General features: G+C 44.8%; 1 protein-coding gene across 5 annotated transcripts in view; it reads left to right on the top strand.

The window, feature by feature from the left end:
* Positions 1–1,148: 1,148 nt before the first annotated feature.
* Positions 1,149–24,721, top strand: part of STXBP5 (syntaxin binding protein 5) — a 485,695-nt gene continuing 462,122 nt past the window's right edge. For all 5 annotated transcript variants that reach the window (XM_075596531.1, XM_075596528.1, XM_075596530.1 and 2 more), the window contains exons 1-2: positions 1,149–2,278; positions 5,100–5,197. In XM_075596531.1, the coding sequence (XP_075452646.1) occupies positions 2,135–2,278; positions 5,100–5,197 (242 nt within the window). In that variant the 5' untranslated portion in view covers positions 1,149–2,134. The remainder of the gene's footprint in view (positions 2,279–5,099; positions 5,198–24,721) is intronic.

The raw sequence follows: 24,721 nt of genomic DNA, 5'->3' as shown, positions 1-24,721 counted from the left end.
CGCCAAGCCTGCTAACCAACATACACATAAAATAGAGGTGGTGATACGGTACATTTTCTACAGATGTAGGCATCGTTACGCTCAGCTCCACAAAAGGGAGCTAAACTTTAGCACGGCAGTCAAATGAATGGGGGTAAAGGCGTGCTAAAGCTTAGCACCATTTTGTGGATCTGGACTGTAATGTTTTCCCTGCCATTGGGAACCTGTGGTCTGGATCCTGTGGGGGAGGCGTCTCATTTCGGCAGAACGGACCCGCCCACAGGCAGCCACGGTTTTACTGTCCCCGCAGTCACTGCATTTTGCTTTTCTTCCCGTGGCTTCAGGGACAGTAAATCTGGCTACCTCTGTATAACCCGCGGATCATTTATCAGCTCAATCATTGGATCTTCAAGCTGCTGTAATTAGCAGAAGGTTCCGAGCTTCAACTAATGGGAAGACAGGCAGTGCAGCGCCTCATGACCAGACACAGGTTTCAATAGGTGCAGCGGGTTTTAATTGGTACGTGGTATAAAAAATATAGCAAATGGAAATATTACTGTATGCTCATTTGCATGTCTTAGACAGGTCTGCAACCCCACCTTTCACCATTATCACCCAGCACACAGCACTTTCACTGCAGCAAGGGATTCTGGGAAATGACATTCAAATGAGCACACAGTGCCACCTTTTGCTTCAAAACCATTCAACATGGTTCCCCTATAGGCTTAAGCTTGCTGCATGGTCACAGCTTTTGAGCACAGCCAGGGTTAAGATGCATAGCTAGTAAACCCACCCACAGACAGACTGTTTCGACCTTAATGGGTCTCCTCAGTGTGGGGTTGGTTATACTGGCTATGCAAAAATGAAGCATGTATAAAAATGTATAAAAAATAGGTATATTACCTGCTCAATACGTACAATGGGAGGGTATGGAAGAGTAATACGAGTAGGAGGTGAAACATGACAGAGAATGAAAAAAACAAGCAAAGAAAAGCGATATTAAGGGGAGAATGGCAAGGAGTAAAAGTTAAATAAAAAAAGTGAGTGGGGGGGGGGGGGGGGGTAGACTTAAAGGATGGAGGTAAGTATAAAAGAGGTAGAGAGGGGAGGAACTAGAGAAAGGAGGAGTGTTAAGACGGCACACTGACAAGGGGGAGAGGGGAGGGACTGTGGACAGACTGTCAGAAAACACGCCAGCACAGGAGGATAACAAAGACACAGATCCAGGATATAAACGGGTGCAAACACTCTCTGCAGTCTCAAAAGGGGGGTGCAATATGGGGGGGAGGGAGAAGAGAAAGTGAGCTGCCAGCGGGTGATGAAACTACAGTAACATGGAGTCTGCAGGACTGAGCAGAAACAGGAAAATGTGACAAGTGAGGGAAGGGGAGGGATAAGAGAGAGAGAGAGAGAGTGTGTGTGTGTGTGAGAGAGGAAGGAAGGAAGGGGAGGGAAGAGAAGCTTGTGGCAGGTTTGCTGTCACTTCCAGTGCAGCAGAGGCAAGAGAAAAGGATCATCACATATACCTAAACACAGGCTGGGCACATCTGTGCACAAAACCTGGGCAGGGGGGGGCACCTGCATGTCCCCTCCCACTGCAAGAAGAACAGCTGCAAAGGGCTGCAATCGCGTTACTGGATATATGCATTAAAAACCACACACACACACAAAAAGAAAGAACTACCATTGGATTTATTTATTGGCTGTTTTTTTTTAATGCCCTTTCATTTGATTCGCCCCTTGTGTGCTCCCTCCTACGTTTTTTGTATTTTTGTTCAGTTTTGCTAATTTGGATGATTGCAATCGTTTTTCTCGTCTGGACAACGGGATAAAAGACTAAGTGTTTTTCCTACCTCCCCCCCGCCCCCCGGTCTGTCCCTGCGATCCATACACCGCCTCTCCCCCACAGATCACCTGCAACCCCCCTCCTCCTCTGCACCCTCCCCCACCCCCCTTCCTCCCCCAGCCCCAAGGGCCCAGGAGGGACCCTCTGGTGTGTGTAAGTGTGTGGGGTGCACATCAGGCAGAGAGGAAGAAGGGGGCCGGAGGAGGAGAAGGTGGGGGGTGAGAGGAGAGAGGGATCTGGAGGAGGAGGAGGTGGTGGTGGTGGAGGAGAAGGTGGTGGAAGAAGAGGCAGAGAAGGGAAGCGGTGACCATGAAGAAATTTAACATCAGGAAGGTGTTGGACGGCCTGACAGCCGCCTCCTCCTCCTCTTCGTCGTCTTCTTCATCCCAGCCTGGGAACAGGGAGGTGGACATCCCGGAGACCCTCCAGTCCGAGCACTTCCAGCTCTGCAAGGTGAAGGCGGGATTGGGATGAGTACTATTCATTATTAGCATTGTCATCTTCTGCAATAAGCCCCCCCTCTCCCTTCCCCCCATACCTGTATCTGTATATCTATCTATATGTGAGCAGATGTAGAGATGGTAGGTGAAGATAGATCAATATAAAAAATTATAGAGGGATGTGTGTTGTATTTCACACAAGCCTCCTTCCACCATCACATCACCCTTATCAGCAATCAGCAGCAATTATCAGTACAGTAGGTCTTATGCATAGGCCATCACATGTAAACATATACAGTGTGTGCATGCATCAGCTCTTATGTACACCTGCAAATGTACAATGTGTTCTAGGTATATAGAGTTCATTGGTATAATTAATGTGTGTGCATATATCTATACAGTATATACACTCCAGAACATCACTTATCAATGTGTATACTGTATTAAGACACTACTGTATACACTACATATATTATGTATCTCACATACACTGACTGTAGAAGTGATGCTTCTGCAGATTCACATCTAAAGCCCCATACCCAAATCCCCAAAACATTTATATATAAAATATATTGGTTTTCTTATACTGTATGCAGATACAGGACAGTAGTTTGCGCTCTTTTTGGATCTTGCTGTTACTGATCGTCTTGTCCTCGTGTGCCTTGAAGGGCATCTGGGAAAGCTCTGCACCATTTATAATTCTTTTTGGGTTGTGTTTGCTGAGATCAGGCTCCCCCCTCCTTGTCAATTCCTCCCCCTCTCTCTCCTCCTCTTGTCAATTTCCCCATTCTGATTGCAATAATGTCAGCTGTTGTCAAGGATCCTTCTTGTTTCCTCACACCCCTCTCTTATGATAACCTCTTCACTGCCAGAGGCACCTGCACCAAATTGGTTAAACCTATAGATTTCTCATAGCCTGGGCAGCATTGTTAATAATCATAATAATAATAATAATGTACCGTATACTACTGACCTGTCAGTTGTTTTTGTGCAGACTGCATGTGTGCATTTTCTGTTGTGCAACGCCAGCTTTGAGTATTCATGCTGAGAAATAAAACAGGTCTGATAAAAAATAAATACGTGTTTGTGTGTACATACATACATACATACTGTACATACATGCTGCTGTGCATGGTTTTTCTCTAATCTCATCTATTTTGTGTGTTGTTGATTTCCATACACTGGATATAGATGGGTGTGTGTTAGTAGATACTGTCTATGTTGAAATGAACTTTTGAAGATGTAGGCTTTATATTTTAGTACATGATAGCTGATGGCACCTTCTGGGAGGTCTCAAGACAGGGATGATTGATTGGATCTGTTTCACCAGCTGCCCTGGGGAGAAGGAACCCACTCTAATAGTTAATTCCCATCTTTTTGCACATTTGTGTGCTCCTTCTGAACACACACTTGTGGCCTAGCTTTGTACTTTTAGCTCCCCTGTTTTGAATGCTTGTTTATTGCTCTAGTTGTTGGCCTATATATCTGGAGCTTGATTTTGACGTGGGCAAAAAGGTACTGCACTTGAAAGTCAATTCTTTAGGGCTACTGTTTTTAGGGATTACAACCAGTGTGCAACATGTTAAACTGTGACATTTAACTACTCCCCAGTGTTAGGCCTCCTATGTATGTTTGGTACTGTAACTCTATGAAATATGTATTTTATAATGTAATCGCAGATCAATATAAAGGCCTATAAAGTCATTATAAAAGATTTCCATGTGCTACAACATAACCTCCATAGCATTTAACATAACTTGTTGTTATTTGTGCTGGAATAGTCAATGATATTAGTTGCACTTATTGTATATTTTTTCTATTGTAGTAGATCACTAACAAATGGCCAATGGTTGATGCTTAACCAACAGATTACTTTTGTGTGTGTGTGTGTGTGTGTATATATGTATATACTGTACATACATATATAGGGTTTGGGTTCTGTATGTGTGTATATGTATACATATATATTATAGTTCACTCACAAAAGGGATAATGAGCCTTGCTCTGCTGTAGCACAATGGACCAGGGTTGCTTTTTTTCTATTACTGAAAACGTTTGAAGGGCTGCAGTTTTAATTCAGTGCACCAAATATTTATGAGAAGGGAGAAGAGGAGTGGCTTCAAACTGCAGCCAAGGGAAAACTGATACCCCTGCCCCCACCCCATAAATCTTTACCATGATCTCAGCTATTTGGTGAATTGCATTTGTTGCTATTGCAATGTTTGGGTCTTGATTGCAGAATAGGATACGTTTTGTCCGGCTGAGGAATTGCAGCTTGTTGGTGGAGGTGATGAGTTAAAGCAATTGCATATACAATGCATTGCTCTGACCAAAGGGTAGAGATGCAGCCTTGGATCCTGTATCGCCTGAATGGGCTCAACTCAGCCAATCCAGGTTCTTATATTTGGTTGGGTGATTTAAAGATCTGGCCAGGCTGAGGCTGCCCTTTTAACATAGACATGTTTGCAAGCATAGCCTTTGTCAGTTAAAATTAAAGAAAAATATATATATAATTTACTACTCAGCCTGGAGTGGTTGCATCTGACCTTGTTATCTGCAGAGAGGTAGCAGACCTACCAAAGATCTTCAGTATAGAAAATCGTGTTAATGTTACCAGACTGACACTCACCAGGGAAGTAAATAGATATCTGATGCATCATACAGCAAGACTGAAAGCTCTATTGACACCATATGCTCTGACTATACATGATCACATAATGATGTTTAATCAAAATAAAATATACATCTGATAAGTCAACCATGGCACTAATGCTTTTTTGTTCTCTCTCTCTCGTTTTTCTTGTCCTCCCCTTTGCCATCTGCTGCGTGGGTAGACTGTGCGCCATGGATTCCCTTATCAGCCTTCAGCCTTGGCATTTGATCCAGTGCAAAAGATCCTAGCAATCGGGACCCAGACTGGAGCTCTTAGGCTGTATCCTTTTTATATCACTCAAAACCAACAGCACCATCCAGGGCTTTCTTTACCCTGACCCAACTGGAGACCGTCAGATATGGTACAGTCATGGAAGTAAGGTATTTCACTTATAAGTGGGCAGGGGGAAGACATACAATAGAAGTTTGGTTGTGCGCTGGGGCATTTTGCATTCGTTTCTTCTATCACCTGCAGAAGGTGATGATTTACTGTATGTAACATGATTTGTTGGCCATTCATTCGTCTGACTCCTCTACACATGTTGCTTGCAGTTTTACTTTGTGTTATTTCTTGCAAACATTACAAATGAATTGTAGGTGCATTTGGGAGAGCCATATAACTTTTTAATTACCTGTAGCAGTTCTTGATGTAGTTCTTTTGTTTGTACTTCCTTACTGTATGTATCGTGTTATGATGATATCCTGTTCATTAGCAGCTATTGACTGGTAATGGTAAAAAAACATGATCACCAAGAGAAGTGGTTACCAACCCCTTTGTTCTGTACCACAATCCTAACATAACTTTCTATGTCGTGCTTTTTCTTGTATCTATCCTTATGTTTATTAATTTATTTTTTTAACACTAACTCATTTCTTGCAATTTATCACTAAACATGCATTCTGTGAATATTACGCTTATTACTTGGAGACCACAGTGGGTATATTTCTATATGGAGTACCACTTTAAAAATATATATTCCGTGTATGAGAGAGTCACTGAGAGAAACAATTTCAGGGTATTTAAAAAAAAAAGAAAGGGTGGTCATGAAACAAATAGTATCGGGCATAAGGCTGCATTTTTGCAAATGTTCTCCAAGGGAAAAACACTTTTTGCTACTGCAACGCATTTATTTTCTTACTTCAGCTTGTAGTACACATTGCCCTTTCATCAAGATCATAGTGTACAGAAAGTATTAGGACATATAATATTAAACCGTATATACTCTAGTTAGTAATGACTTTCCTTATTCATTGATATTTTGCTTTTGTATTGGCTCAGCACTGCAGCCGTGCTTTATGGCAACATGTGACCCACAGATTACAGCCTTGGAGTTATGCTGAGTTATATGGCGTAAGCATCACAGGTGGTGTAAGAAAAGTGCTGTGCAGCATGGACTAACGGGATTTAAAGTAGTTCTTGGCTAATTTATTGTGATTCTTTTTAATGTGTATAGAATTGTGGCTAGTAAAAATACCAGGAACCATTCTAGCTAGGCCTACAATAAGAGTGTTTTGTGGTAAAGTCTGATGGGTGTTGTCTCTGTTGGACGTCTGTTTTAAAGAAGCATTATCGCTTACATTGTGGATTTGACATACTTTTGACCCCTATAAATGTGATGTGTGTTTGGCCTTAATTGTATTACAGTGTGGCAGACTCTTAGGACTCGCTGGTAATATTTGAACCGTACTGTACTACACATCATGATAATGGTAGTGGTACAATGCACGCCTGTAAGTGGAACATGTTTTTATGGATAAACATGAAATTTGGGATTCAAAAACAACAGTAAACATGCAGATTTGGGCTGCCATTAATTTTGCTGCCCCATTTACACAGTCCACAGTGTGAGTGGCATTTTTCCAACATTTAACCTGGATGGTTGTACTGAAGTTTGTGGGACTAACGTGTACTGTAGTAGGTTACAAAAAAACAATATATTAGTGCCCTGGAAGATAGATCCTGAAAATATATATATCAAAGACTCAAAAGATCACATTCCGGGAAAAGTAAACATAAGCGGTAATATGAAGTTCTTTCAAAATGGAGGTCTGTGCAGCATGTCTCCATGTGCTGTCGCTCTCTGATCTTCCGAGGGGGTGCACCGTCCAGCACTGGTGTAATTTCAGGATATTCTCTTTCCTCTGTGGCAAATGGCAAAATTCAGACTTTATTCCATTTAAACGAGCAAACCGTATCTTCTCACTTACATATTAGTGATGTAGAACCAGCTCTGCTTTGGACTATGATCCCCGTCGCTGGAGAGCGTTCTTGTCCCGGCCGGTCAGTTTAGCTTCTTCCTCCTACGCGTTTCTCGTCCGCACACTTCGTCATACGGTGTAGGAGGTTGATCCTACCTTTTCAGAAAGTTATGCTATTGAAGCCTATGGGGGCAAACGATTGTGTTAGTGGGAGACTCTGTCAAAATGCAGGTATCAATGGTAGATATTCTTTAGACATGCAATCGGTAGGAGGTTCTCAGTTGGCCTAATACTTAATGGCAAAGCAAAGATAGCAGTTCTGTTTATTGCAGATTGCATGATCTCACAGTCGGAGATTACAGATGCATCGGCCGTTATTTAAACAAATCATGGCGCCGTTTTCGTGTGCTCTGCTGTACTCCACGTGACATTAACGTGGCCAATCACCCCAGGCACCCGTGTTTATCGCGGTTGCTTTGTTTGAATTTCATGGATTCTGTTTCTTTGTGTGCAATGAAATTAATGAATTGTAATGTGTACAGTACTGTGCTACTGTGTCAATTTCAGGTGTATAAAAACCAGAACACTAAAATGCTATTTTCTGCACTCGCCTGCACTCTTAAGGCGGTACGGTTGGAAGAAATCCTGCGCCATGACATGGGTTTTCCGAGGTATACACCGCGTGAAGTGTTCGAATAACGGTCACTGCATCTGTATACTGACTGACCGCTTTTCAAACTCTACTGGTAACTGCTCCCCATAAAAATACCTCTACGCCTACTTAGCAACTTATATTGGAGTTGCAATGAAGTGACACTCAACAGCTTTGTATTGCTATTTAAGTGATCATTTAACATGTCAATATCAATATATAGTGTCATAGTTATTCAGAGTTTAGGACAAAAAGACTAATGACAAATGGCACATATTGGAGAACAGAGAATGTATGATGCATATTACAGCAATTGTCTTGCGTGCAATTAAGGAGCTTGTATAACATAGGTTTTTTTTTTTTTTCTAACTTGAGGAAAAATGCAGCACAGGTACCAAACATGCAGGAGCATTGTATGTACTGTATGTATATCTTTATTTATATAGCGCCATCCAGTTACATAGTGCTCTACAGCAGTAATACACATGATACAATAATATAACACATAATGGGAATACGCGCTTAGGACATGAAACAATAGGAAAAGGAATCCCTGCCCGAAGAGCTTACAATCGAAGTGGTAACTGGAGAGAACTTGCAGTGACAGAAGAAGGGTGTTCTGTTCAGCAATCGGAGTTTACTCCCATAAACACCTGCACCCCCTGTCAGAGATTGACTTAGGAAATAAAATCGGCATGATATTGTTAGTGACCCAAAATAAATAAATAATATGGAACATTTCTGTTAATCAGTGAGGCCTATGTTCGCTAATCTGTGCTATTTCATAACGGGGCTTAATCCCAAAAAGAGCTGGGAGCATGGTTGATTCTTTTCAGAACTACGGCCTGTGAGGTCCTGGTAGTAATAATAATATCTTTCATACTGTATAAAGCTTTTCTACCAATGGGACTCAAAGCGCATTACTGTATAGTGTGGCGTACGCAGCACATGGGAGTTTTTACGGAGACAATCCCTCTCCAGAGGAGCTTACAATCTATGATTTTGGTGCCTGAGGCACAGGGAGATAAAGTGACTCGCCCAAGGTCACAAGGAGCTGACACTGGGATGTGAACCAGGTTCCTCCCTGCTTGAAACTGTTGTTATTATCAGTCAGTGTCTTTACTCACTGAGCCGCTGCGTCTCCCTAGGTCTCCTGGTTTAGGTAATGTGAAAAAAATTTAGACGCACACATGCAAGTCACAATGAACGGAATGCTGGTTTCTTCCAAAATGAAACAAAGAATATTGCAGCATTTCACTAAACATTTTGTAATAAAATGAATTGCAAAGAAAAAATACAACATAAAATAATGTGTGTGTATATGTATATAGTTTATAGACCTAGCAATTGGTGCTAATAGTTTGATTAGCTCAGTTGTAATTTAAACAAGGGTAAAACAATGGCGGTGCCCTGTTTGTCCTATATTGTTAAGAAAAGGTGATATTCCTTCAGTGCCTAAACATTGTCATTATTTATTTGCTCTGGTAAAGTTGTTTCTTCAACCATTTCATTCCAGAACTGTAATAGCGAGGAGCTGGCGAATTCATGTTTATTTGTTGTCTTTTCCAATTTGCTTCAAAGGCTGTGAATAAAAAAACATGCAAAGGCAAAAGCTTAGCTCTATCGCTGATATTTTCTGCTTGGGGAATGAATGGAAATAGTGTTTCGTACAAAAGTATAATTCGTACAAAAAAAAAAAATATATAATTTTTTTTTTTTTTTTTTACAAGAGTTGAATTTGTCATTGACAGGAGTATATCACAGTTTAATATTTTTAAACCAGTTGTCCTCGAATTGAAATGAAATATGTTTCTTTTTGCAGGACTTTATTCATGCAAAAAGTATGAGGAAGTATTCTATGAAAAAACAAAAAATACACGTTGCCTTTCCCAAAAAATAATGGCAAACGTTAGAGATATGGTGCAGAAATTCGCTAGACCTTGTATTGAATACATGTGGGAAACATCTTGCAGTCATTTGAAATGGATATTAAACCGCTTTATGCACAAAGAACATTACTTTTCCACTGAGTATTCGCATTAGTGGAGACACCTTTTTGTTGAACTCTTGGGCCCTTATTCAGTATGCTGTAAAGTTAAACTGTAGCTTCCAGCTCAGTTTTGTCACGATGAGTGGGACTAAAGTCTTGCCTAGCACAGGGAAGCTCCTGCACAGCATATAACATACAACAGCTAATGGCAAAATAATGGTGTGTGTGTGTTTAAAAAGAGAGATTTTTTTAAAAGAAAAGTTTGAACATTGTGTTCTCTGGGATTCTTCTGTATTTGTATGATTATTGCTTGAAGCGGTGGGAACAAACGTGTTTTTTGGGCTCCTCTTTGACATATAGTAATACTGATTTGAAGGTAATCACCGCATTTTCTACCTTATCAGTAGGAGCTCCATCTGAGGCACCATAAGTATATTCTTTCGGGACATATTCCTATGCATCATATCACACACATTCAGGGATTCCTTCTCCCCTGTATGTCAGGTGCCCCTAGTGGGCTTTAGAGGAGCCTTATACCCTCGGGAATATCGGGTTAGCACCACCTAATTTTAATATTTTCACACATTTACCCTATACCTCCACGTGTATATTCCCTATTACGGTATATGCCAATAAACTTTTTTTGTTTTGTGTCTTTTGGAACTTTAGGCTACTAGCTTGGGTTTATAATTTGTCCCACCTAATGTTGTCCCCATAGAGTGCAATTGTGGGTTTCTTTTTCTACCTAGGATTCTCATCCTGACTAGTTTTCTGTGCTAATGTATATTTATTCCCTATGCACCATGGGTTTTTATATTATTAGAAGTAATTATGGAGAGCTATAAGCATTTTTCATGTTTGTACATACAGTAATTAGTTAGATTTATGCTTCCTTCCTTCATATCAGGAACATGACCCGAGGAGCATCAAGACATCTTTCCCAATAACCATCATAAGCACCAAATAGGGGTAAAACGGCCACAGGTCTTTATTCAGTGTGTGTACAGGAGGTCCCCATATTCCCACAACAAGGCTCCCTTTCATTAAGACCATGATCCACCTTACGTGGGTCGCATAAGTACATACACTAGCCATCCTACTGGCCTGATGTTCACAACCCCAGTAGAGCCAGACATGCCCCTGCTGTACCATCAGCGACCACCTGTGTTTCCACTAAGCCTGAGACCCTCATGTCTTGGTAAGATGGCGCTACATACATACATTCCCCTGAACTTGTGTTCCACCGATGGGACAAAATAAATTATAGCACGTTACAGAAGGGCTATGACGGAAAAGCTGTCTTACTCCAACCTTCTGGAGGTCAGCGCTCCACCTCCTTCCTAAATACACTCCCCTCTTACTAAATGTAATCTGTAAATTATAAGAGGGCTAATTGGGCCCCCTGGTCATGGCCCTCACTCCTTAATATTCAGTTGTTTCTTTCCCCTCTGTCCTATGCATTTAGATTAGTCTGCTTCAATGATATTGGTCTCTAGCAGCATTAAGATAAGGTGTGCAGATCATTAAGTGATTGAGATGGCAGTGTCAGAGTTCTTGTAGCTGTATTAATGCTGGGGGATAGACGTTTTCCAGACCGTGATACTTCACATTGGACCCACATGATAATTATTTAAGGATGTTGTAATGCATGAGCTGTCAAGACCATCTCAAAGAAACAGGAGCCCGTCCTTGTTGTTAAACGCAGCCCTGTGGGAAGATATTATCCAGTTCCTTAAGTGGAGCTTTGCCCATGAATGCCTGATAAGTATTTGATAAAAACAACACCGGAGAAACAAGAAGGTCAGACGTACCTGCATTTTTCCTTTGAGTGTTATCTCTGCCCATGTTTCTTTATGTTACATAGTGTCCTAGGGCCCTCTTCAGGGCTACAATGTCAATCACAAACAGCGCTTTTTATATTGCAGAGTTTGCAGGAGGAAAAAAAAAAAGCTCATGTATAAAATGATCTTTTGGTATATTAAAGTGTATTGCAGCGTGCAATATACCGACAAGAAGATTATAGGTAATAATGGATGTTTTGCACTGGCCATTACTAGGAGAGGCTCAGTGAGTAAAGACACTGACTCTGTAAACAATGACACTGTGATTGATCAGGGGAACCTGGTTTCGATTGCTCCTTTTTGACCTTGGGCAAGTCACTTTATCTCCCTATGTCTGCACCAGAAACATAGATTGTAAGCTCATCTGGGCAGGGATTGTGGCTGTAACAATCCTACGTGCTGCGTCCCGCGCACTATACTGTAATTGTAAGCGCTTTGAGTCCTATTGGGAGAAAAGCGCTATATGAAATGAAGTTGTTTGTTTTATTAATGAGTGTCGTGCTTGTTTGGTAATCACGTTTGTTCAGCAATATCCCACCATCTATTGTACTCTGTTTTGTGTAATACGTTTTATTTGATGCTAGTTGTGCCAGCCCAGATTTGTTCTATGACCCAGTTTGAAAATTTCAGACCAACGTTCACTTCATTATTTTCAGGTTACAAATGTTTTTATTGAACTATTTTTTTGACCATTATTATGCATGGATATATTGAGCTTCTGCTGTATAGGGGCATAACGTGTGGGGCTGAAACTACTGTACAGTACAGTAAGCAAGATGACATTGCATGCATGTATTTTCATACCATTTCAATACTTTGATTACAAAGAGTCTGTAGGAGAGCTGATAAAGAGACTCGTTCAAGGTTCATCTATGAAAAGCTCTTCTACTAGCCCAGGGGGGCCAACTCCAGTTGGCAAGGGCCACCAGCATGTCAGGTTTTTAAGGCTTTCCCTGCCTCAGCACAGGTAGCTCAGTCAACCAGTAAGCCCCTGATTAATCTACCTATGCTGAAGCAGGGATATCCTTAAAACCTGACCTGTCGCAGGTCCTTGAGGACTGTAGTTGTCCGCCACTGTACTAGCCCTATAAAAAGTTCAATATCTGCCAAACATGATCGATTTTTGGCACACAGATGGACAGGGTCTATGATAGACTTGGGGGGAAAAAAAGAGGTACAGATTCTATACAGTAAGCAAGACTTACTGTCTCCACAGCGATAATCCTCAGGCACCTGGGCAGTCGCTCAGCTTGCCTCGATGCCGGAAGCAATAAGTCGTGCTACATTTGTATTCATCTCCACCTGTTTTTGTTAATAGAGATGTACAAATCTTTCCAAAGTGCAGCCGCAAAAGTTTTTAGCAGGCTTCCCTTCCCCCCCCCCCCCTCCAATTTAGCATCCTTGTGAAAAGTGTGGGCAAGTCTCAAAGGACTAATAATGTTGCAAAGTTTTATTCTCAGGTTGGCGAGATTTCGCTGAAAGTTTACGTGGTCTTTGCGACTTCCAGGATCACTCTTGCTCTGGCACTGGGCAGAATATGTGCCTGCCGGACACAAGATGGCGGGGACCAGGCTTGGCCTGGCCGCCAGTAGAAAAGCTGCCAGATTACGTTGCAGGTTTCTATTGGTGACGTTGCTGCCATGTTTGTAGTTTTTGTGTGTCGAAACCAGCAAAATGTCTGGGAGGCTGGGGGTTTACCTGACGTCGGGGACCATAAATGAGCTCCGGGTGACCCCCGCCCAGTTTAGGCCAGGTTAAAAAATATGTCTGTACGGGGAAAACAGCTGATTTAATGCTTGACAAATCGCTTGAGAACTCCGACTAGGTCGGCTATCTTTGTCTTTGCGCTTTTCACCTGGTTTGCGACCTTGAGCGCAAGTTCGCACATCTCTATTCCCGCTAACATCGTTTCTGTATACGGAAATAATCACAACAATGAAGTATGGCACGTCAGTAGACGAGAGGTAACTGAATTTAAAATGCATAAAATAAAAATAAGTTAACCATTGAAGGGGCAGGTAAAAATAAACCATTTAGTCATTTACTTCCTCCATTTTACTGGTATCATTGGTACACATAACGAAGACGCCTAGGGGATTTCAAAGGCTGTGTACACCTAGAATTTTAAATTAGTCATCACCCTAAAGTTGGATCCCTAACAGATGTCACAATCTAATAATAACTTTATTTCATATAGGGCTTTTTTCCCAATGGGACTCAAAGCGCTTCACAATTACAGTATAGTACACAGGATTTGTACAGACCAGTCCCTGCCAAGATGATCTTATAATCTATGTTTTTGGTGCCTGAGGCACAGGGTGATATAGTGACTTGCCCAAGGTCACAAGGAGCTGACACCGGAAATTGAACCAGGATTCCCTTGATTTAAAAATCAATGTTTACTACATTCATGCGTTGCGGCTAATAGTCTGTTTGAGTAGCATCAGAGTTACTTTACAAAGAACTAAAGCAAAACAACAATTTACCTGCAGATTTCAGGATTGGAAACCAGTCTTATCACAGATACTGATATATAGCATATTGGAAATGTTTTTTTTACAAGTATTTGGTTTACCATTAAAGGTTTTCAAATGTTTACAACATTTTCATTTGGCAAACTGCACTAGTCATCCACATTTAACCTATTAAATATGCAATGGCAACTTATTCCTACGTGGAATGTTCCCGTAAGTGTATAACTAAAAAATACAGTATGCATAGGGGTAAAAAGGGTACTCTTGGTTTTTCAAACTTCTGATGTGTCTCTGCAATATCTGGGAACATTTGTTAGCCAGTAAAATGGTCATGCTTACCCTACTGGTGCATGGTATTGTATGGCAGACACAATAGCTGTCCCAGTGGATCCCTCCTCTCTCTTGAAGGGATTGAAATATAATTTTCAGCACTGCAGACTGTGGACTGTGGCATTTACTTTTTTCCGTTTTTTAGTTTTCCATTTTTTTTTAAAACTACATCTATTCATTGTTTCACTGTGGATTTCCAATGTATTTTTTTAAATTCTTTGTATGTTTTCATATTTAGACCATTTCATGCATGTACGGGCCAATACTTACTACGTATTGCGATACCGTAAGACAACTTTTGGTGCTGCAAAACACCTTAGTCTATTCAAGGGCAGTAAGTAGTAATTATGACCCCTATGTTTTAATAATGACTTCTCACTACCCATTTCTAGCACTCTACTGAGTTAAATGCTGCAGTTATTCAGCTATTTCACAGTCTGATTGCATCTTTTGTTTTTCATTTACGATTTCCAAAAATCCTTTATATCTCACTGATTGCTTACTTATTTATTTGTTAGGTTGGTTGAAGTAACTTAAAAAAAGATAAAAATCTATGTTAATGTGCCAGATCTGCAGTTTGGGGAAAAAGTTCTTTGGACCTATTTTAGAAAGATTTAAGGCAAATAAAAATATCACTTGTGAGCACATTCACACATCTCGGACAGGTCTACAACCCTGTCTTTCCCCATTACCTCTTAGCATACAGTGCTTCCATTGCAGCCAGGTATTCTGGGTAATGACATGCAAATGAGCACACAGTGTCATCCTCCAGAAATATTTAAGGAAGATTTGTGCTTTAAAAACAGGAAGTGATGAGGCTTTCTAAAGTGAATCATTTATCTTTAATGGGAAAGTGGAGTTGTAAGATTGTGGGGGAAAAAAGGTGATACTTTGGGCGCATAATGAAAGTAGCGTTATTTAAGTAATAACCCCCTCAGAACAGCGCATTACTGCCCAATAATGCTGGAAGAGTTGAAGCCCTGAGGCGAGGGACTTTAACCCAGCCAGGGCATTATTGGCCAGTAATGCCGTGTTCTGAGGGGATTATTACTATTATAGGCTAAATGTAGGATTATTTAATTTTTTTTTTTTTTTACATTTTTCTTAAAAAAGATAGACATTCTTGTAGTCATATTGATTTTTATCAGCATGATCGTTTACATTCTTTTACTGCATGTGTTTTTATTAAAAGGAAATTGTACATACACACAGCCCCCCTCTATATATACACACACACTCTGCAACCCCCCTCTATATACACAAACACACTCTGCAGTCCCCCTCCTCTACACCCAAAATACACACTGCAGCCCTCCTCCACCCTCTACACTCACAAAACACACACACACACACACACACACACACACACACACACACACACACACACACACACACACACACACACCAGCCCCCTTCTACACTCACAAACTCACACTACAGCCCCCTGTAAACCCACAAAACTGCAGACACACACACCAAAACACACTTTGCCGTCCTCCTCCACCCTCTACACCCACTGACACACACACACACACACACACACACACACTGCAGCCCCCCTCTACACACACACACAACACACTGCAGACACACACTGCACAAACAAAACAGACTGCTGCCCCCTCTACATCCACAAAACACACACCAGCAGCCCCCTCTCTACACCCACTGCAGCCCCCTGTAAACCCACACACTGCAGACATGCAAAACACTCTGCACCCCTCCTCCACCCACAAGACACACACTGCAGCCCCCCCCCTCTGCCCCCACAAAACACACATTGCAGACACACACAAACCAACAAAACAGACTCTGCCACCTCTACATCCACAAAACACACCAGCAGCCCTCTCTCTCCCACACACACTGCAGACACACATACCAACAAAACACTCCACCTCTCCTCCACCCACAAAACACACACACTGCAGCCCCCATCTACACCCACAAAACACACACACACTGCAGCCCCCCCTGTAAATCCACACACTGCAAACATACACATCAACAAAACACTTTGCACCCCTCCTCCACCCACAAAACACACTGCAGCACCCCCCCCCCCATCTACACCAACAAAACACACACAGCAGACACACACCAACAAAACAGACTCTGCTGGCCCCCTTTAGACACACAAAACACACACCGCAGACACACAAACCTTTCCCCTCAATCTCCTGTGCGGAGCTCTCTCCAGACAAGGCGGGGGAGGAGTCAGTGCCTTGCTGGTGCCTCCTGTCCAATCACCTCCCCTGTCTGAGAGCTGATCTCACAAATGTGAATGAGAACTGAAAGCTGATTGGCTGAAATCTTGGCAGGGTGCCAAAAATTCTGTGCCATTACTGATTGGTTAAAATTCCGGGCATTATCCAATCAGAGAGCAGGTATTTCAATAATGTACAGAATTTTACTGCTTTAGTACAATGAGTATTATACATTTTTTTTTTTTCAAATTTTTTTATTGGGTAATTACATGAATACAGACATACATATGGTTATTTTACAACCCAATGCAATACAACATTTTCTAACTTTTCTGGGAGGTGGGCATATTGAAATGCCCAGAAAATGGGGTCTCCCAAGGAGGGGGAGACTATAGCTAGTAAAGAAGAGGAGAGGGAAAGAGGGGGGGAGAGGGGGAGGGGGAGGGGTGTGAGGTTGGTGGACTTTTGCCCCCGGCGATCGGCCCTCAGCTTGTTGTTTTTGACTTTACCCGTGACAGTAGTCTGTCATTAGTTTGGGATGTTAGCGTATTGGAGGATGGTATTGTCCTGTAGCGTTAACCAAGGTTCCCAAATCTCATAAAATGGGTTAGATCTCTGTTTTAGAAAGGCAGTGAGCTTCTCCATCTGCATCACCTCGTTAATTCTTTTTTTAATCATTCCCTTAGAGGGGGGGCAAACCTTCTTCCACGAGGCCGCAACTTCACATCTAGCCGCTGTAAGAATAAAGGAGACTAATTTCCTTACTGGTCGGCCGATTTCCTCGATCGGTCTTCCCAGCAGGTAGGTCAGTGGTTCAATAGGGAGCTCGAGGGTTGTAACCTCTTTTATTAAATTTTGGACCATAGTCCAGTATTTCTTAATTTCTGGACACAGCCACCAAATGTGTGCCATGTCCCCCCTTTGACCACAGCCTCTCCAACAAAGATCTGATGCCAGTGGGTAGATTTTGTGTAGTCTCACCGGAGTGAGGTACCAGTTGAAGAGTATCTTATAGATGTTCTCTTTTATGGTTGTGCTTATGGATGTTGCGGAGGCTGCCTCCCATATTTCTTTCCAGTCTTCCTTCTCAATGGGCGTGTTTAAGTCAGCTGCCCACTTCAGCATATAGTCATGCTCTGTTGGGGTTTCCTTGGGCCCTAGCATCGAGTAGATTTTTGATATGAGTCCCCTCTGGTCTGAGTCTGGTTTACATAGGCTCTCAAATTGGGTATGCGATGGGAACTCTGGGTTCGGGGACAGTTTTTGGACAAAGTGTCTGATTTGGAGGTATTTAAATACGTCCAGCTCCTGGGTCTTATGTCTGGCGCGCAGATCCTGAAAACTCAGGAGGCTCCCTAGGGATAGGACATCAGACACTATTTTGATCCCTTTCTTCTTTAATTGGTCGTAATGTCTCGATCTACAGCCCGGTGGGAAGGTGGGGTTGTCAGTAAATGGCGTTAGTTGTGTGCCAGGATTCGAGAGTTTGTACTTGAGCTTAGTCTTCAGCCAGATCCCCCAGGTATGTCTAGTTGTTCTTAGTTTGAATTTTTGTGGGGGCATGTCCTCTCTGTTCATACTCCAGAGGCAGGCCGGCAGAGAAGGCACCTCAGAATAGTGTGTTTCTATTTTAAGCCAGCATCGCAACTTTGGGTCCGAATTCCACAGTGCTGCTTGTTTTAGTTGAGCGGCCTGGTAATATTTGTTGATGTCAGGAACTCCCATGCCCCCTCTCCCTCGTGGTGACAATAGCACTGACCTGGCTACTCTGGGTCTTTTTCCTTGCCAGATAAAATGGAATATCCTATTTTGGATATTTTTAATTTCTGAGCCGGGGACATGGATCGGTAGAGTCTGAAAATAGTATAATAGTCTAGGAAGAATATTCATTTTAACGGATATCATTCTACCGATCCATGATATCTGGTAGTCTTCCCATTTGCTCAAATCCTTTTTGATTTTGTCAAAGAGAGCTGGGTAGTTGTGCCGATATAGTGATTGGTAATCCTTCGATACATTCACTCCCAGGTATTTGATGTATGAAGGGCTCCACTTATATGCAAAATTTATTTTAAGTAATTTCACTTCTGGCTCTGTGAGGCTGAGATTAAGGGACTCCGATTTTTCACTATTAATCTTGTATCCTGAGATACTGCCAAAGTCTTCTAGCTCTCTTTGGAGGTTGGGGAGGGAAGTTTGTGGTTGGGTTAACGTCAGAATAATATCATCGGCAAATAAGGAGATTTTGTAGTCTGTGTTTCCAATTGCTACGCCTTTGATATTAATATTATTTCGTATTTTAGCCGCCAGTGGTTCTATGGTGAGAGCAAAAAGGAGGGGGGACAAGGGGCATCCCTGTCTGGTACCATTTTTTATTTGAAATCTCTCTGAGTTTCCTCCCGGGAGCCTGACTATTGCCGACGGGTTTTGGTATAGGGCTTGGACTCCCTCCAGAAATGTATTTGTGAAACCAAATTTCTCTAATGTTTTGGTTAGGAATAGCCAATCTATTCTGTCGAATGCCTTCTCTGCGTCTAGGCTCAAGAGCATTGCCCTGGAGTTTGTTAGGTGGACATGTTCAATAATATTGAAAATTTTCCGGGTGTTGTCTGATGCTTGACGCCCCAAGACAAAACCCACTTGATCGGTGTCAATTAGTCTGGGTAGTATAGGGTTCAATCTGTTGGCCAAGATCTTACTGTATAGTTTAAGATCATTGTTTAGGAGCGATATGGGTCTGTAACTCCCGCATTGCGCCGGGTCCTTCCCTTCTTTATGAATAATGGCAAGGTTTGCTGATGACATAGATGGGGGTATTGGATTCCCTTCCAGAAATGAGTTGAATAGGTTTAGTAAATGCCTATTCAGTATTGGGATGAACTTCTTATAGTATGCATTGGAGAAGCCATCAGGGCCTGGTGTTTTTGACACCTTAGAGGACTTTACTGCGGAAATCAATTCTTCTTTAGTTATTTTGGCATTGAGGGAGGAATTTTCCTCCTCTGTCAATGTGGGAAGCTCGCAGTCGCTGAGGTATAGCGAAATTGCCTCTGATCTCATCGTCTCCGAGATTCCCCTCTGGGTTTTCAAATTATAAAGTTTGGTGTAGTATTTGGTGAATTGTTCCGCTATTTTCTTCTCGCTATATAACATCTCACCGGACCCACTCCTGATCGATGTGATCTGGGATCTCTTTTGTATACCTCTTAATTTAGAGGCCAAGAGTCTGTCCGCTTTATTGCCCTTATCATAGAATCTTTGTTTAGTCCATTTAAGAGCCTTTTCAACTTTTTCTAGTTGGATGCTTTTTAGCTCGTTTCTGGTTGTGGACAGTACCTTGTAGAGTCTTTTGGATGGGTTTTTTTTGTGTTCTATTTCTAATTTGGTTATTTTCTCCGTCAGGTCTTTTACTATTTTAGCATTAATTTTTTTCCTATGAGCGGCGATTGAGATAAAATTTCCCCTGATCGTCGCTTTATGGGCTTCCCATAGGATTGCAGGCGATGAGACTGATCCACAGTTATTTGTGAAGTATTCCTTGAGGGCTTTTTTAATTTTTGACTCCACTTCGGGGCAGTTTAGTAATGAGTCATTTAGTCTCCAATTATAAGAGGAGAACTTCACAAATGGGACCGATAAGGTTAAGGTAATGGGCGCGTGGTCAGACCATGTTGTTGGGCCTATATCTGAGTCTGTGGATGCCTCTAGAACATTTTTGGTTCCTAGGAAGTAATCAATGCGTGAGTAGGACCGGTGAGGTGTCGAGAAGAATGTATAGTCTCTCTGTCCCTGATGTTGGGTTCTCCATATGTCTACCAGTGAGAAGTCCTTGAGGATTTCTCTAAATTTCTTCCCTTTGTTCAGAGTTTGGGGTGTGTGCGAGCGACCCGGGTCCAAGGATTTATCCTCGGTCGGATTGAGTGTCATGTTTAGATCGCCTCCCACTATCATAGAGGGTAAGTATTCTGGGTCTATTTCTTCCAGGATTTTGTTCAGGAACACTGCCTGGTTTTCGTTCGGGGCGTATACGTTGATTAGGGCTATAGCTGTACCTGAGAGTGTCCCGTACACCACGAGAAATCTACCCTCTGGATCTGTTACTGCTTTTATTAGATTAAATGGGGTTCCTTGGCGGATTAATATCGCAACCCCTCTTTTTTTACTGCTAAATGAGGAAAAAAAGCCCCAGGGGAATGCGTTTTGAAATGTTTTAGGCTGGTCCTGGGATGTGAAGTGCGTCTCCTGCAAGAAGATTATATCTCCTCCTGAGCTCCTCATTTCCTGAAGAGCCAAGCGTCTCTTTCTATTGTTTTGCAGGCCTTTTACATTAAGAGAGACCAGTTTGATTACTGACTGAGTAGCCATGATAATTTTTTGTTAGTAGAGTTTTCTGGGACTTTGCTTTTTCCTACCGCGTGGTTTTGCTTTATTCTCTTATTTTCTCCTTTCGGGATATTGGCCTGCTCTACCCTTAGGGCGCGGGTGACAAAGTTGGGGCTGCTCACCTGGGGCAAAAGGAGAGGGTGGGGTAGGGCAAGGAGGGGGGAGGGGTCAAGAGGGAAGGGTCCCTGCTGTGATAGTCTCAACAGGGGGTTTGGGGGAGAGAAAGAAAAAGACTAGGCTTCTAAGTGGCCTAGTGTAACTGAAGACCGGTCGTCTACTGACCGGCTGTCGGGCTTACGGCCCTTGGAGGGTGTAACCGGATCTATCACCTTTCGGGGGGCACGGGGAGTCTTGGACCCTAGAGTTGCTTTATCTATTGCACCTTGAATTGTTGACCTGGACTGCTGTTATGAGTCAAAGGTCCGGAGGATCAGTTGGCTTGAGCCCCTTTAGGGTGGGTGTTCCCAGGGGAAGGGGGGGTCCGGGGAGGGGGGTAGGGGGGGGGGGAACAGGTAGGGGGGGGGAGGGGGGTAGGGAGGGGGGGGAAGGTGGGGTAGGAAGGGGGGTGGGGTAGGAAGGGGGGGGGGAGGGGAGGGAGGGTGGAGGGAGGGGAGGGAGGGTGGAGGGAGGGTGGAGGGAGGGGGTTGGGGGGGAAGGAGGGGGGAGGGGAGGTGGGGAAGGGGGGGAGGGGTGGGGGGAAAGGAGGGGTGGGGGGAAAGGACGGAGGGGAGGAGGGGGAGGGGGGGAAGGAAAGGGGGAGGGGAGGTGGGAGGGGAGGTGGGGAGGGGAGGTGGGAGGGGAGGTGGGGAAGGAGGGGGGGGTGGGGGGAAAGGAGGGGTGGGGGGGAAGGAGGGGGGAGGGGAGGGGGGGGTGGGGGGAAAGGAGGGGTGGGGGGGAAGGAGGGGGGAGGGGAGGGGGGAGGGGTAGGGGAAAAGGAGGGAGGGGTAGGGGGAAAGGAGGGAGGGGAGGGGGGGAGGGAAAGGGTGAGGGAAGGGAGGGGGGGGAGGGGAGTGGGGGACGGATGGCATTCGTTTCCTTTAAACGTTTCAGTTATATCAGTGAGCGGGGAAACATTGAACACAGTGATAACCTTTACAGTCCTGCATTTAACATCATTGAAGCTTAGGAGGCCCATGTCTCATCCATTTAACAATCATAGCTTTATCATAACATAATGACGTAGTCTCAGTTTATCTTTCTGGGGGGTGGGGGGGAGGGGGGAGGAAGGTGGGAGGGGAGGGGGGGAGGTGTGGGGAGGGGGAGGGGAGGGAGGGAAGGGGGGGGAAAGGGGGGGAGGGAGGGAAGGGGGGGGGGAAAGGGGGGGAGGGGGGGAAAAGGGGGGGGGGGAGGGGGGAAAGGGGGGGAAAGGGGGGGGAGGGGGGAAAGGGGGGGAGGGGGGGGGAAAGGGGGGGAGGGGGGAAAGGGGGGGGGGGGGAGGGGGGAAAGGGGGGGGGGGGAAAGGGGGGGGGGAGGGGGGAAAGGGGGGGGGGGGGAAAGGGGGGGAGGGGGGGGGGGGAAAGGGGGGGGGGAGGGGGGAAAGAGGGGGGGGAGGGGGGAAAGAGGGGGGGGAGGGGGGGAAGGAGAGGGGGGGGGAGGAGAGGGGGGGAGGAGGAGGGGGGGGGGGGAGGAGGGGGGAGAGGGGGAGGGGGGGGGACGGGTGGCATTTGTTTTCTTTAAACGTTTCAGTTATATCAGTGAGCATGGAAACATTGAACACAGTGATAACCTTTACAGTCCTGCTTTAACATCATTGAAACTTAGGAGGCCCATGTCTTATCCTTTTAACAATCATAGCTTTATCATAACATAATGACGTAGTCTCAGATTATCTTTCTGGGGGGTGGGGGGGAGGGAAAAAAGGGGGGGGGATGAGAGGGGGAGGAAGGTGGGGGGGGAAGGGGGGAGGGGGGGGAGGGGGGGGGAGGGGGGGGAAGGGGGGAGGGGGGGAGGGGAGGGGGGGAAAAGGGGGTGGAGGGGAGGGGGTGGAGAGGGGAGGGGAGAGGGGGGGGGGGAGGTAAAAGGAGGGGGAGGGGGCGGGGGAGGGGAGTGAGGGACGGATGGCATTCGCTCTCCTTAAACATTTCAGTTATATCAGTGAGCAGGAAAACATTGATCACAGTGATAACCCTTACAGTCCTGCATTTAACATCTTTGAAGCTTAGGAGGCACATGTCTCAACCTTTTAGCAATAATAGCTTTAACATAACATATTCCCCCATGGGTACTTAGGGGCATTGGGGCGCGCTGGGTGAGAGGGGGGGAGAAGGGGAGGGGGAAGAAGGGGGAGAAGGGGCACTCTTTTGATCCCCTGTATCGCTTGCGATTGTCTTCCCTGGGGGGGGGCGTCTTATCTAGCGATCGAGGGGGGGGCGCGGGGGGGTGCGGGGGACCGGGAGGGGGAAGGCAGGGCCACTTCTTGTCCTCGGGCAGCGTGATAAAGATTTAGCTCCTCTATCCCCCCCCCCTCCCCCCGAAAGTCCCCACAGACCGGTCACCATCGCGGGATCATCTGTGCCAGCACCGGAACGCTGCCTCGCTCTGTGGAGTCTGGGCAGCGGTCCTGTGTCCTCCTCGCCTCGTTCGCAGCAGCGTAGGGATCCTGTGTGATCGGCGTGTCAGGACAACTGAACGGGGATCTCGTTTCCCTGAGCGGCCATGTCCCGTGGTTCCCGCGGTGTATCAGCCTCTCGCGTGAGTGGCTCCGAGAGATCATTCTCGCGTCGGTCGTCCTCGGGGGCAGTCGCATCAGGGCTCTGTCTTCATTCTTGTTGCAGGTCACGGCTCCAGGGGGGTGCGGGGGTAAGTGCAGCTTTACCTTACTTCTCCTTCTGCGTCTTCTGATGCAAGGCAGCGATTCTTTCAGACGCTCTTGCTGGGCCGCCTCGATCATCTTCTTGTCCGCGGTGTGGGGTGGAGTCCATCCATGAGGGAGGGGGAGTCAGACCCAGGGCCTGGGCGAATGCGAACATATCTTCTGGGTGTTTCATGGTAAAGAACCGGCCTCCCTTGTTCACTACCAGTTTGAACGGGAAGCCCCAGCGGTACTTTACATCCTTCTCTCTCAGGAAGGAGGTGAGGGGCTTTAGGTCTTTGCGCCGGTTCACTGTTAGTTTTGATATGTCGCTGAACAGTTGAATGGGCTCATCCTGGAAGGTGAGGGGTTCTATTTCACGGCAGGAAGTCATAATTTTCTCTTTTGAGGAGTAACTGTGAAGCCTCACAATGATATCTCGCCTCCTCTTGGGGTCTTCTGGTCTAGGTCCCAGAGCTCGGTGGGCTCTATCGATTTCGAGGTCCCGTTCGGCAATGTCCTTGCAGATCGTTGTAAACAAGTCTGTTATATAAGGCTTGATTTGTGAGGGGGAGATCGTTTCAGGGACATTTCTTATTCGGATGTTCTGTCTTCTGTCTCTGTTCTCCTGGTCTTCCTGGCTCTCCCTTATAGCCGCGATCTCCTCCCTCAGGCGGATGATCTCCTCCTCTGCTGCCGTTTGTCTGTTGAGGGCCTCCTCCACTCTGTTCTCCACCTCAGTGGTTCGGCTAGTTAATGAGGCAATCTCCTCTCTTATGTCCCGCACTGCCTCTTTGATTTCCGTTTTTAGGGAAAGATGTAATTTTGCGTGCATGGAGGTGAATAGCTCCTCCATATATTCACGTGTGAGAGGCTCTCTCTCCTCTCTGTCTCCCCCCGGCTGGTTTTGGGCCCTCGCGGGGGTCGGCTGGCCTCG

This window comes from Ascaphus truei, chromosome 4 (genome assembly GCF_040206685.1).
Source record: "Ascaphus truei isolate aAscTru1 chromosome 4, aAscTru1.hap1, whole genome shotgun sequence".
Classification (NCBI taxonomy): Eukaryota; Metazoa; Chordata; class Amphibia; order Anura; family Ascaphidae; genus Ascaphus; species Ascaphus truei.
This window is presented reverse-complemented; position numbering and strand designations above follow the sequence as displayed.